This window comes from Seriola aureovittata, chromosome 18 (assembly GCF_021018895.1).
Source record: "Seriola aureovittata isolate HTS-2021-v1 ecotype China chromosome 18, ASM2101889v1, whole genome shotgun sequence".
Classification (NCBI taxonomy): Eukaryota; Metazoa; Chordata; class Actinopteri; order Carangiformes; family Carangidae; genus Seriola; species Seriola aureovittata.
In genome coordinates this window covers 11,763,323-11,776,565 of record NC_079381.1, presented here as the reverse complement: position 1 = coordinate 11,776,565, position 13,243 = coordinate 11,763,323, and the positions used below count along the sequence as shown (strand labels likewise).

The window sequence follows — 13,243 nt, the reverse complement described above, 5'->3', positions numbered from 1 at the left end:
CAGCAGGTCGATCAACTGAGGCAGTCTTTTTGTTAACTGCATCAACCTCACTGACCCTGCAGGAGTCAGGCTGTGGCCTGTTTCTTTGTCGACAAAAGGCATGTATCAGTATATTTTGGCTTTACCTTTAATGTTCTTTCTCAATGAGAAAGTCATACAAGGGCTTTTTCAATAAATATGTACTGTGTAATTATGTGTCTAATCCATTTACACAGTGATGCAATCTACTAAGTCTACAGAGGTGGACTAGTTATGTGTGTTGACATTTTTCTGCTGAGAGAAAAAGCTAAAGCAAGAAGTCAAAGAGGTTTAACTTACGATGATGAGGTCCTCTTTCCGGATCTTGTGGAAGACCATCTGACTGATATGTTTGTGTAGGGAGGGGGAAAGAGGAACCTCTGCCCCTTGATTATTTCTACACACCAGCAGGTTGGATTTATCTGAAGAGAGGTAAAGGTGGACAGGAATTAGGGTCTGTCACTCACATTTTGACACCACATCTGATTAACACTGTAGCAGGGTAATGGCTTTTTAATCTGACATTATTCAATTTGAATAGACCAGCAACAGCTACTAATTCTAAACTTAGATTGCTTAAGAGTTTTGCCAGCTGGAAACCTAGTGAAGTAATCATTGAGTCATTAGTAGTCATTGGTAATCCATCAAAACCCCGTAGAGACATAATGGCCAGGTTGTGCTGGGCAGTAAAAATCTGACCTTTTTCTGCCTATTTAAAGGATAATGTTTGATTCAAAATTCTTACAACTGGCTTCACCTTAATCGATATGGTGCCTTGATGTTTATGTCTATGGGTAAAAAGTTGATAATGGGAGCATGTAAATGGGAAAGCAAGAAGGTGCACTAAAGCTAAATCTTAAGGAACTCAGAGAGCAGCGTGTTGAAGAGTAACAGCTAAAGTGCTGAATGATTGTAGTGCCGTGCCATTTCCCAGATTATAACTCCATGGTCTATGCTGTCAGAAGTTGCACCATTATGTAATTAAATCCAGTTTATTATTAATTAATATGCTGCAGCGGTTGGCTTGGCTTGATTCCAATCGGAATTCAAGGACCTCCCCTATGAAAAACTTCAATTTTAAAAGGAAAAGAAGTGCTCATATTTTAAGTACGGTAAGTGGATTTTAACTAAGGGGAATGCATAATGTTTACCTGTGTAGGGACACACGTTTGCTTCAGTGCTCATGTGTGCGGTATGGTCTGTACGCATGGCAATAAGGTTTACCTTGTATGTTTGTCTGTGAACACTGACCTTTGGGGCTGGGTGGGCAGCACTTGGTCAGCTGAAATGTGTATCCATCTGAGCGCAGCGCCTCCTTTTGATAGCAGTGCAGAAGTTCCCTCAGTGAGCCGAAGCTCCTCTTAGCTCCACTCAGAATGTACTCTCCTGACTCCGTCTTCATGATCTGACAGTGCTTGTAGTCCACCATAGTTTCATACTGAAAATCAAGAGGGAAATGATAAATCAAAAGAAAATCCTGACAGTTGAGTTGTGCTGAATTGCTCTGCAGTGGCTAAAAATATGGGCAATAGTTGAGAGGGTCTGGTGTGTACAACTTTAAGACCACCTCTGTTTTAGCAAACCAGTGAACCAACATAGTAGAGATGCAGCAGTTATAGTGACTTTGACCATCTTACTCCTTACCTGAACAAAGACTGTTACACCAAAGCACTACATTGCATTTACATTCTAGTGTAATGGTCCTGGTTGTTGTGTCATGTTGCATCCGCCAATTAAGGAGATAATCTGGTCTGTTAATGTATTTTGCTAGTCTGCATTTGGTCATGGCTGACGAAGGGAGTTTGTGATGTCAATCGATTAGCAAAGACTGTGTTGACATAGCCCATGTCTTTGTACAGTCACGTGAAAGATACTGTGCCTCACACTGATGATGACCCAACATGAACTACGTACCCCCACTACAAAGGACATGAAGTATTTGTCGTAGTCCCTTGGGCTGCAGCGAAGGATGTACAGGCCTTGGTGGTTACCAGAGCGACGCAGCTTACCAATCGTGAAGTCCATCCTGTGATCAAAGAGACAGAATATGTGTCTTTGTGTGTGTGAATGGTTCTGTGGTTCATGTGTGATGTGCTGCAACTGGGCATATATGTGACACTTACGACACAGGGCCATGGTAATAGCTCTGAATGCACTCCAGAAGTCTTGGTGGAGCCACTTCTTTACACAGGTAATGATGGGCATCGGCGACAAGTCTGTAATATCCATCAACTAATGATACGAATGACAGAGCCTCTGATAGGGAATGAAACTCCAGTTCCTTTGTGGCCATAGAGAGAGACACGGAGACGGGATGCAGAGGAAGACAAAAATAAATCACTCAGTACCTGCTTTGAACTTTAAATCAATATAAACAATCACATTTCAATCAGTATATCTATGCATGTAAGCATAACAAATTGGTATCCTTTCAAGGAAATAGTTAAAAAATAGGTCAGTGTATCAGTCTACTTGTGATAGTGATGCTAAATAAGTGAAACGGGTGATCTTTATATCCGGTGACTCATTTTCTGATCAAAATTGTCTTTCAAACAGGTGAAGAACAGATGTTGCTGTTAAGTCCAGCTGCTGTAACAAACCACTTGAGCACTTTGCTTTGACAACAGGTATGTGGTCATTAGGGAAACACGCTCCTGAAATAATTAGATTAGAATACAACAAAACAAACAATTATTAATTTTAGAGTGATAGTAGAGCATGGAATAGAGAATACTATACCAGGATCTGGCTGTTCTGTCTGGTGAGGGTAACTATGCGACTCTCCGCAGAGCCCTCTTTATTGGCCTGCTTGATGCTGATATCAATGACGTCAGGGAAGTCACAGTATGTCTGTAGCTCCTGGAGACACAAAAAGAGTACAAAATAGTAGTTTGCATTTGTATTAGATGAGGAAGCATGTACACACATGCGCACTTGTTGTTACTGGCATTTTAACCATTTCCTGGAGCGCCATCTATAGGTGAAAAAACAGCCATTACAGCATTATACTGTGGCTGACTGGCAATGTACAAATGCATTACCATGGCAACATGAACTCATCTCCTGGTCCTCACCTCCTCTGCTCCCTCTTCCTCTTTCCCTTTTGACCACTGGATGCCCTTGTTGCCCATGACAACGATGGTAACCTCGCGTGCCGAGAGGTCGGTGACTTGGAAGCGCTCAGAGTAGAGGGAGGGCAGCAGCATCTCCAGGCTCATTAGGTATTTGAGCTTGAGGTTACACACGGTGGCCTTGCATTCACTGAACTGCTGGATAAACCTCCTGAAGCGATAGCGGATCCTCTTCCGAGTCAAGATGTTATATTCTTGGATGCGGCTCTGCATGCATCTCGGCAGGAAGGATTTGTAGCTAAAAGCCGTGGGGGGTGGGGGGTTGGTGGTTAGGTGTAGATGGAGTTGGTGATAACAAAAAGAGGAAGGAATAGTGAACAAAAATCAAGAAAGATAAAGAGAAAGGGGAGGGGCAAGTGAAAGGAAACAAAGTTAAAAGAGCAAACACTATCCTTACTTTCTGCCAATCAGTTTGCATGTTGAGTCTACCTCAGGAGAATCAGTCAATAGTCATCACATAAACTCATTTAAATGTAAAGGTAATGTGAAATAAATTATTGATGAATTAGATATTAGAGAAATTATAGGAGAATTCACATTTCAAGTATAAACACAGTGCATAAACGTAGTATACATCAGATATTATAGACACGTTTTCAACTAAAATATCTCACACAGAGATAATTCATTCAGCTGTATGCACATGCATAATGAAACTATCTTGATGCTCACTGTGTCCTGAGCAGCTTGTTATTCACATGCTGTACCACATGAACGCCAGCATAACAGCAAGCATTTCACATTATTTAGGTGAGAGTGAGTGCGGCCAGACTGCGGTTCAGAGAGACACATTACCAACATTTTTTTTCCTCTCCAAGATCATTTTTGCCTTCCCGTAGTTTGGACGAAATACTGTATAAAAGCAGCAACACTAACCCAAAATATTGTAACATTATTGTTGTATCTCTAGTGAGTGAGAGCATCCTACCTGGTATCATTGTAGATGTCAACAGGTGACTGACCATTCTCTTTAGCAAGCCTCATCATGTCCAGTACCGCCATGCCCAGACACTCCTCCTGGGACTCGTGGCTCACCGGGGTTTGAACCCAGCCATTAAGAAAGTCACTACGCCACTGAGGAAGGAAAAGAAAACACAAGATGCAAAAAATGGTTGTTGTTGATTATAAACCTCTTTATAGAACATGAAAATTTATGTCATAATAGAATCCATGTACTTAAATTATTCTATATTTATCAACAATCTCATGAGGCTGTACAGAGCTGCAAAGTTTGCACAAGCACATAGAAAAAAAGCAGAAACTATTTCCCCACAAACGCACACACAAGCACACATGTGGGCAAAGACATACAAACAAAGTGAAAAGAACCCTGAGATACACTTGTTCCCCATTTCTGCTTCTTAAACACACTTACTACCCCACTTCCTGTTTTCTCAGGTTTAACAAAAGAATGGGTTGACAATAGACAGACTAACGGACTCACCCACATTTGTTCTTAGAAAAACAGATAAAAAAGAAAAAGCAAAGCAAGAATGAGAAAGGGTGGAATGGAGGTTAAGTTGGGGGCATTAGTCATAAGACACTGTTCTCTGGTTTGCTCCCAAAAACACACAAATGATCCAGACTAAGGATAAACCATATGTTTGAAAAACACAAATACAAAGACACAATACAAATATAAAATACCAACATACAAAGTACACTTTGCAGAAGAAAATAACTGACTTAAGGTTGACTGAATGTAAGGTGTACATCATAAAGACTAACCTGAAAAAACTGGTATGCCATTACACAATCATCCATCACAGGGCTCTCCATCCCCTTAGATACACCATAGCGATGGGCATAGAATGAACTGCTGTTGTTATACCAGCCAGGAAAATAGTACCTGGATAGAAGAGGGAAAAAAATGAATCCAAACAAAACAAAAAAAGAAAAAGAAAAGAAAAATATAACAAGAAAAATCTGAAACAGATTAAGGAGATTAAAAAACTAAATGTTTACCTGATTCTGAAGTGCAGGTTCTCACATGCTGACTGGCAGAGTTTAAAGATGTGATTAGGAGGGAACCATATCCGGTCACTTTCCCTCATCAGGCCAAACAAGTTGCAGTACACTGGAGCAATCCCTGGAGAGAAAGAAAACAATCATCATTTTTTTATTAAACAAGAATGAGTCATGTCAATCAAATGTTTATTATAAAACAGCACAAGCACTTTCATTCTGGTGCTACAAGTCCATTAAAAGTCCCAAAAACTCTCTGTACTTAGATTGAATTTGCTCCTTCAGTAACTGGTGCACATATGAGTGAGCAACTATTTTCCATTTGGAAAACACTTTTTAACTCGGCATTGAGGGTGTGGAGCATGCTGCCTGTAATTCAAATTTGGAGAGCCTACTCATGTACTAATCCTGTATGCAGGTCTGAAGTAAAGTACTCCTTTTCACAAACAGCACACATTACTAACCAATTCCTAAAAATGAAACTGGTCAAAGAATGACAGCTGGCCAATATGTAGACATAAGCATACACATTCATATACTGTATGTATGTATGTAAGGGACACGTCACTCTGCTACTCATTGACCTATACTGTCTACCCATGGCCGCCCATATCAAATTCAAGTCACTAATGCTTGCCCTCAGAGTGACTTCTAGGTCTGCTCCCATCTACTTGAACTCAGTCATACAGCCTTATGCTCCTTCTCGCCCACTGCGTTCCTCCAGGGAATGTCGTTTGGCATTGTCTTCCTCATCTGTGGTTCCCTGATGGTGGAACAAGCTACTGAATGCTATCAGAGCATTCTCTATCTTCAAGAATCTCTTGAAGACTCATCTCTTCCGAGAGCACTTGCTCTGCTAGCACTTTTGGTGCATTTTATCTCCTTCCACCCACTTACTTCCTAAGTACTACATCTACTAATAGCACCAAGTTTTCCTGCTGCACTGAAGCTTTAGTCCATCACTTGATTTGCTTTGGATAAATGTGTCTGCCAAATATAAATATATACATACACAAACACATCTTGTAGTAGCACTTCAGACTGCAAGCAACTGTGATTTGACAATGACAATACTAACTTCTTAGTTGTGCTGACACAATGAAAACCTAGTATATGGCTGGGCTGTGTATAATCTGAGGATGTAATATATAAACAACTGCTTTAGTTGTGGTGTGAGGAGCAGTGATGGCTGGCATTAGGGGAGTGACTCTGGGACGCCAGTGATCACTGTCTAGCCTCCTGGAGGTGTCGTGGGACCAACTAGACGAAACACTGGTGAAAGGAGGTTCCCACCTGATGACCCCAAAGACATGTTAGTCATCGCTGCTCATTAGTCTGTATAGCTAAATTAATAGTTATCATAGGACTTAGGATGTTAAGCTTAGGGAGCTATTCACTGAGTCTGGTCCATTTTCTGTAGCACAAGTTTCTTTTGTTTACCTTAAAATAAACAACTGCCTTAATGGAAAGCACCCAAAGCCTGCTGGAAAAGTTGAAAAATCTTGCTAGATAATGTAATACACTAATTAGCATAATAATGACGTAATTGTGTCTTATTTGCATTCTGCCTAGTGTCAGTCGGTTTCAGCCCTTTATCTGTTTACTTCTCTCCTACTCTCTGTGCTCACATATACAGTTTTAAATAAGCTGATTTCCCAATAAAGCTGTTCTCATTTACATGTTTTTCTGTTTCTGTTGTCAGACAACAGAGCAATTGAAATAGTCCCTGAATTGCAGCCCATTAAGACTCCATGATAACCAGCAGTCACTTCCAAGCCATTTCCACTGCCAAAATCCTGATTTGATAACTAACGACATCATCTGACAAAATCACCATACACATAAATTAAAGACAAAAGACTGTGCTGTGTACTTGTAGAATAATCAATTCGAGACAAAGCTAGAAGAGACAGAATATCTTGTTTTATTTTGTCTCTTGCACAGAGCACAGCTTCCGTCTGGTTAACAAACTGCTGCCTTGCCTCTGTGGCCCTCAGTAGATGCAAAGAGTGGTGTGTCTCTCACTCGTGGGGCAGTACTGGTGACTCTCCTCTAGTAGCTAAGCTAAGGTTTGTCCAAATCATTTTGCAACAATAACAACATTCAGCCAACCAATGGAGTAACTTCATCACTCACTCAACTCTATTACTTACTAAGTCACTCACTCGCGGACATTCAGGGATATATAACAATTAGATTTCCTGCTAAAAAACAAAAACACCCATGAACTGCTTTGCAAGTTTGCCTATTTGCCAGAAATTTTATTTTGATGAAGACTTTTTATGATCAAAGACGATGACAATGATGCACAGAGTATTGCAATCTCAGTATGGATGACTTTTATCACTTCATCCGACAACAATAGCCAGTTTAATAGTGCTTGAACATCAAGCAATCCTGGAAGACATGTCTATGTTTTTGCCTCTAACCATTCCCACAATACCTCATTCTGTCTTCACAACGCTAACACCACTAATAACAAGGTGTTTTATCAGCTGGCCCAAGTGGTTCACAAGCAGACAGAAAATGTCATTATACAACAGGAAGCACTCACAAGAGTGAAGCAATGGTAAGGGGATGGGAGTGCTGTGTAAGAGGATGTATGCTCAACCACAAGAAGTTGTGTCAAAGTATTAACAAGGTTGATAAGTAATTCCTACCTTGTATTAGTAATAATAAAGTAAGTAATGCACTGCAGAGTAAATTACTGTATTTTCCACACTTTAGGAGCTGAGATTTGGTGCATTTTATGAACTTAACTATATAATTCATACAATTTAATTCAAAGACCAACCACAGACTTTGACTTGGCAGAATTTTTCCAAATTTCCTACTGTGAGGCCAAAAAATTGGAAATTCTTCTTTATGATCATCATAATCATATTAGGTCTTAATATACATTAGATCTGAACTATATTTGTGAAAACATTTGACTTCATTCTGGTGGTGATGCAAAATCCCACCCATCTCCTTGCATCATCAAATTTTAACTTGATGGTTTGTGGGAAGGTAGAAGGTAGAAATAAAGATGAAAAATAGACAAAGACAAGAGGCAGAAAATAGGAAATGACCAAATTAAGAAAAAAAAAGAAACGCAAAGGGATACAGAAAAAGCGGAAGATAAAAAGGAGAGAGAGAGGGGTTTGTTTCTTATCGGCTCAAAAGGGAATGGAGCAAGAGCGCGTGGCAGTAATAGATAGAGCTAAGGCGGAGAGGAAAACAGACACAACAGTCGACAACTTCCTGATTTGGGTTTGCTAGAAACAGAAGGCTAAAAGCTAGACTCAGTGCTGCAGTTCTGTTTCCACAAAATAAACACTGGATTGGCCCCAATAGCCAAAACACCTATCTCCATTTCCTTACCAGCAGATTCTTATGAATGCTGAATATACAAACAAGGATTTTTTTCTGCATGGTTGAAAGGTACATGATTGGTTACATCACACATATTTACAGTATATATATAATGCAGACTCATCAGAAGGATTTGTATCTTCACAGAATAATACTAATTACCCCACACTTGTTATAACTGAAGAAGGCATGTAAATAAACTTCACAAAACACTCCTTTTGATTATTTATTTTCTTGCTAGATACATAGACCCAGCATGTTTCTTGTTATATGCATGGGAGGCAAATTAATCACAAGCTGCCAAAACAAGTTAAATAATAAAATGAAGGGATAAACAACATTCTTAAAAAATATATTCCCTGATTTGGTGTGGAGAGGACTGTATATATTCAGGCTTTTTTTTCTTCAAGAAGTTAAAAGCTTAGAGGGCATGAGATGTGTGTGATTGCTCTATTGAGAGGTATTTCAGACTATCACAGCTTGGTCTCAAAACACAAGCTTCAACAACTACAGACACCCTGTCCATTTATGGCCCATTCCATGATCTACACAGACAAAAGCACCAATGCAAGTAGTAGTAGTATTTGTTTTATGAGCAGTCTGACATGGAACATAATGCTGTTTTCACTGCCTTGCTTAATGCCATACTGCCTTGCAAATGCCCTTACTTCTATTTAGGATTCAATTTAATACCTTACAATAGCGTCATGACATTTTCAATACAGCAGAAATGTCTGAATGTCTGTGTTTCTTCCATTTCCAATTTATGTAACAACTAACTTAACTGTATTTAAGTGTAATATTTGACAGTTTTCAATAAAATGATGTATTTGGCCTGACATATTTAGAGTTAGAGTGGTTTCTCACAGAGGGGTAAAACACCAAATCACATCTGTGATGATAAAAATGAGGACATCATTTATCCACTGAACTTTTCATGGTTTTATATAGCATATACGATAGACTATATTTTTACTGTCTTTCATTTCCGCTTTGTTTTCTTACATGTTTTATGCATCATGTAACAGCTATATTTCACGGATGTTGCTCAACAATGATAAAAATGTATTTTGTGTGTGTGGGCAGGCATTAGAACTGAAATTCTCTTTTGACTCACCACAAGCTTTCGCTGCAGTGATGCACAGTTCCTCTGCTACGTATTCCCCAGGTGGAAACGTGAGCACACTTTCTGAACCTTTGGCCCTACCCCTTCCTCCATCCTTCCCCAGGTAGTAAATGTGGACAGTGAGGCAGGTTGCATCAATGTCCTGCTTGGGGTCACATCCGGCAGCTGTGTCGAGGTCAGGGCAGAGGCCATTGTGATGTGCTGTGGGACCAGAGGTGGGCGGGTCCATGTCTGTCAGCAGAATACAGGCCATGTGCTGCTTAAAACAAACATTCACCTGTCAGGGATAGAGGAAAAGAGACAGGTAACAGTGAGAGTGAGTAGAAAGGTTCAGTATACTCAGTTGTTCTTGGAAGTTAATTTGATTGGAGGACATTATTTTTGACTGAATCTAGTAGTGTTTATCAGCAACGTTCTGACTGACCGATTTATACATCTCATACTTGGGTCACATGGCAACTAAGCTTTTGAGATTTTAATGTGTTAACACAGTAAAATCAGGGTGAATTGGGGGATGAAAATTTTAAATCTTGTCACGAGGCAAGCCCTCAGATGCACCTCAGTCTGGAAGAGGAAAAAAGGTCTTCTGAAAAATGCAGAGTGGGTGGAAGTAGAGGCTGAAATTGAGATAACAGGACACAGCTAGAATAGAAGAAAGGAGTCACAGTAGATGGTGAGAAGCCATCTATTACTTATGCTCTGAATGGTTTTCATTTAATAGAGTCACATCAGTGTTTGCTGCCAGCATTATAATGTGTATCTTGGCTGAGGCTGCTTTGCTTGTAGAGAGCTCTGCAAAAATAAGCTGTTATGTAGAATTAAGTACTTTGTATTTAAATGAGAAAGGGATCAAGAGTGAAGCTTGAAGACAGAACAGAACGGCACAGCTTTGCCTGGTCAGTTCACATTTAATTTGCACTTGATCCTAAATTGCTGTTTGCTGCATTTATCAGCACACCAAACAGTGAAGTTGCACAAGCTTGGTAAATGTATGGAGACCATAGCCCTTTAGAACAGTGGCTGATTCAGATGCCTTAGATTCTATGGTATCTCTCTCTATAACCATAAAATGTTAGCTGACACGAGATGAGCATTACTTATCATCAATTATATTAGTTATCAGCACACAAAATTACTTAAAGACTGCAGTGCAGTAGGCTTACTGTACAGACTGCGCTGGGCTGCCTACAGCGGTTTTGGTCTTCAAGCTATGTACATGGAAAATGCATGTTTTTTGCACATGGAACATTTGGTACTGTCTCTGTTCCAAATTCTAATATTTATTAGTACATATGTTAGGTAAATTCTTGAATTCTATAGTTTTTAGTTATGCTGCCAGCATGGCTTTAACGATGGCAGTTTTAGTCCTTTGATCCTCCACTTTGATCCAGACTAAAATATCTCAACAACAACTGGATGGACTGCCATGAGATTTCAGATATCCATGAGGTGCCCAGAGATGATCCCCTGACTTTTCCTCTAGCACCATCAGCAGGTTGAAGTTTGTGGTTTTGAGTGTGATGTCCTGATAACGATTGGATGCGCTGCCATGACATTTGATACACACTCAAGTCCCTCTCAGGATGAATTGTATCAGCTGTACTGTTTTTAGTCCCAATCAACAATCTTAGTTTACCACCTAATCTTACCACCCTAACACCATAGACTAACATGGTGAACATGTTAAACACTATAGCTGCTTAGCATCAGATAAATGTACTGGAAATAACCCAAATATTAAATGTATACCAATTTAGAACATTATAACTAAAAAAAATAGCACAAATTCCACCCTGTGAAAACTGAAGTTACCCTCCTGTACACCATTGGAATAATGTGTTTAATAACGAGCCTCTTATGGCCCAATTGGAATGATCCCTCATGTGCATATCCCATTGACAATTATCTCAGCAGGTTATCAAATTTCAATTTTCCCTAATTACTCATATGAAACCTGTGTAAAGAAAACTGGACGTGCAACATGAAGTCTCTTTAAGTTTTTGGTTTAGTTTTGTCTACAGTGAAACATATATAAATATACATATATATATACATATATATATACATATATATATATATATATATATATATATATATATATATATACATATATTAATCCCGGTAATGTTTGTGTGCTTTGTTTATATTGTTTGTGTTCATGCTGTTCCATTTCCTCTTTATGATGATTTTTAACTCTTATCAGCTGCTAGTAACACCCTTGTCTGGTTGTGCTACATCATCTCAAGGGTGATATGCTACAAGGTTTACACTGTTTTGAACATGTTACTGTGCTGTTGGTCTTCATGGTAATCTAGACTGTAGCCTGAATAACAATACACTTTGCTAACTGTCATCACTGTACAGGACAATGGCATATTATGCATAACTCAATACCCACCTCCAAAAACAGACTGAACTGATGAAAAACAGCATATTATTTGTTTTGTTTTCTTTAATCTTTTCTTTTCAATATCTATGAGCCATTTCGACCCCAACACACACAGCTTGTTTGAGATTGGAAATATTACGTTGAACTGTCTTTAAGAAGGTTAAACATATCATGGAATATTGGGGAAAAAAGTTGCATGTACCAAATGCCTCTTCTACTCTAATGCCTCGTCTACAAGCCTGTAATCAAAAGCAGACTAGCAATGCAGAGGAAAGTTCTAGTGGAGTGAACCTGTTTCAGTGCCTGAGTTGAAAACAGTAATTGTCGTCCCATATTTAGATTTGTAAGACTGTAATTGATAACTCTTATTCGGGCAGTTAAACGTCAATAAAATAAGAGGAAACACTTGATCCCTGTCTGGAAATTGACTGCAGTGTTTTGTATGTAGCTCAGAACCTCCAAGATAACAGATATATTTTACTACTCTGCAACGTTGGCATGCATTCTCCTCTCCATCTGGTGAAATATTTTCATCATGTGTCACTTTGACTACAACAGCTGTTTAAAGATGTGAGTTGACTGAACCCACAGCAGGTTGTTCTTTAGTGTTTTTTAGGGGTTTTTCCCCACTGTCTTCTAGAAAGCTTGGGCTGGGTTGAAAGCAGTATGGCCTGTGCAAAGCCAAATGAGTCAAAACCAAATAAGCCAAATGACTGTGATGATGGATGCTTATACTTTTTTGCCAATTACCATTTCTCATCAATCAATAAGGGACTGAAGCCTTGACCTTGAACCTTTGATAGTAGTTACAGCTTTGAAACTTTTAACTGGATTTGTCTGTGTCCGCTTTGCACATATGGACACTGGAATTTTACACCACTCCTCTTTGAAACATTGCCTAAGTTCTCTCAAGTGGCACAAAGACCATGAAAGTTTTTTCCCCCCAGCATGATGCTGCCAGCACTGGCTCCGTGTTTGGGATGATGTGTTTCTGCTGAAGTGTCTGCAACAGATGAAGCACCTTGGCAACAATTGTCTTATGCTCACTGTCTCAGCCTTGGAAACCTGTAGCTCCTTCTCATGGCACCATTAGTCATCATCCCAAGTTGATGTATTCAGCTTGCTTTGTCTGACCAACAAGATTTCAAGATTTCTGTTTATTAAAAGCCACTAAACTAAAACTGAGCAAATATTTATATTTGAGGAGACTAGGATTTATTTTTTCCTTTTTTGTTCAATTCATAATGTAAGCAATAACTA

The 13,243-nt window shown here is 39.3% G+C and overlaps 1 protein-coding gene across 1 annotated transcript in view; it reads right to left on the bottom strand.

Moving 5' to 3' along the window:
* The window catches only part of LOC130186792 (tyrosine-protein kinase JAK2-like), a 30,129-nt gene that overhangs the window by 8,905 nt on the left and 7,981 nt on the right, over positions 1–13,243 (bottom strand). Inside the window, exons 2-11 of the mRNA XM_056404077.1 lie at positions 9,586–9,871; positions 5,115–5,238; positions 4,878–4,998; positions 4,078–4,223; positions 3,093–3,387; positions 2,758–2,877; positions 2,142–2,299; positions 1,933–2,044; positions 1,270–1,456; positions 319–440 (exon numbers count right to left, since the gene is read on the bottom strand). Of these exons, the coding sequence (XP_056260052.1) occupies positions 319–440; positions 1,270–1,456; positions 1,933–2,044; positions 2,142–2,299; positions 2,758–2,877; positions 3,093–3,387; positions 4,078–4,223; positions 4,878–4,998; positions 5,115–5,238; positions 9,586–9,847 (1,647 nt within the window). The 5' untranslated portion in view covers positions 9,848–9,871. The remainder of the gene's footprint in view (positions 1–318; positions 441–1,269; positions 1,457–1,932; positions 2,045–2,141; positions 2,300–2,757; positions 2,878–3,092; positions 3,388–4,077; positions 4,224–4,877; positions 4,999–5,114; positions 5,239–9,585; positions 9,872–13,243) is intronic.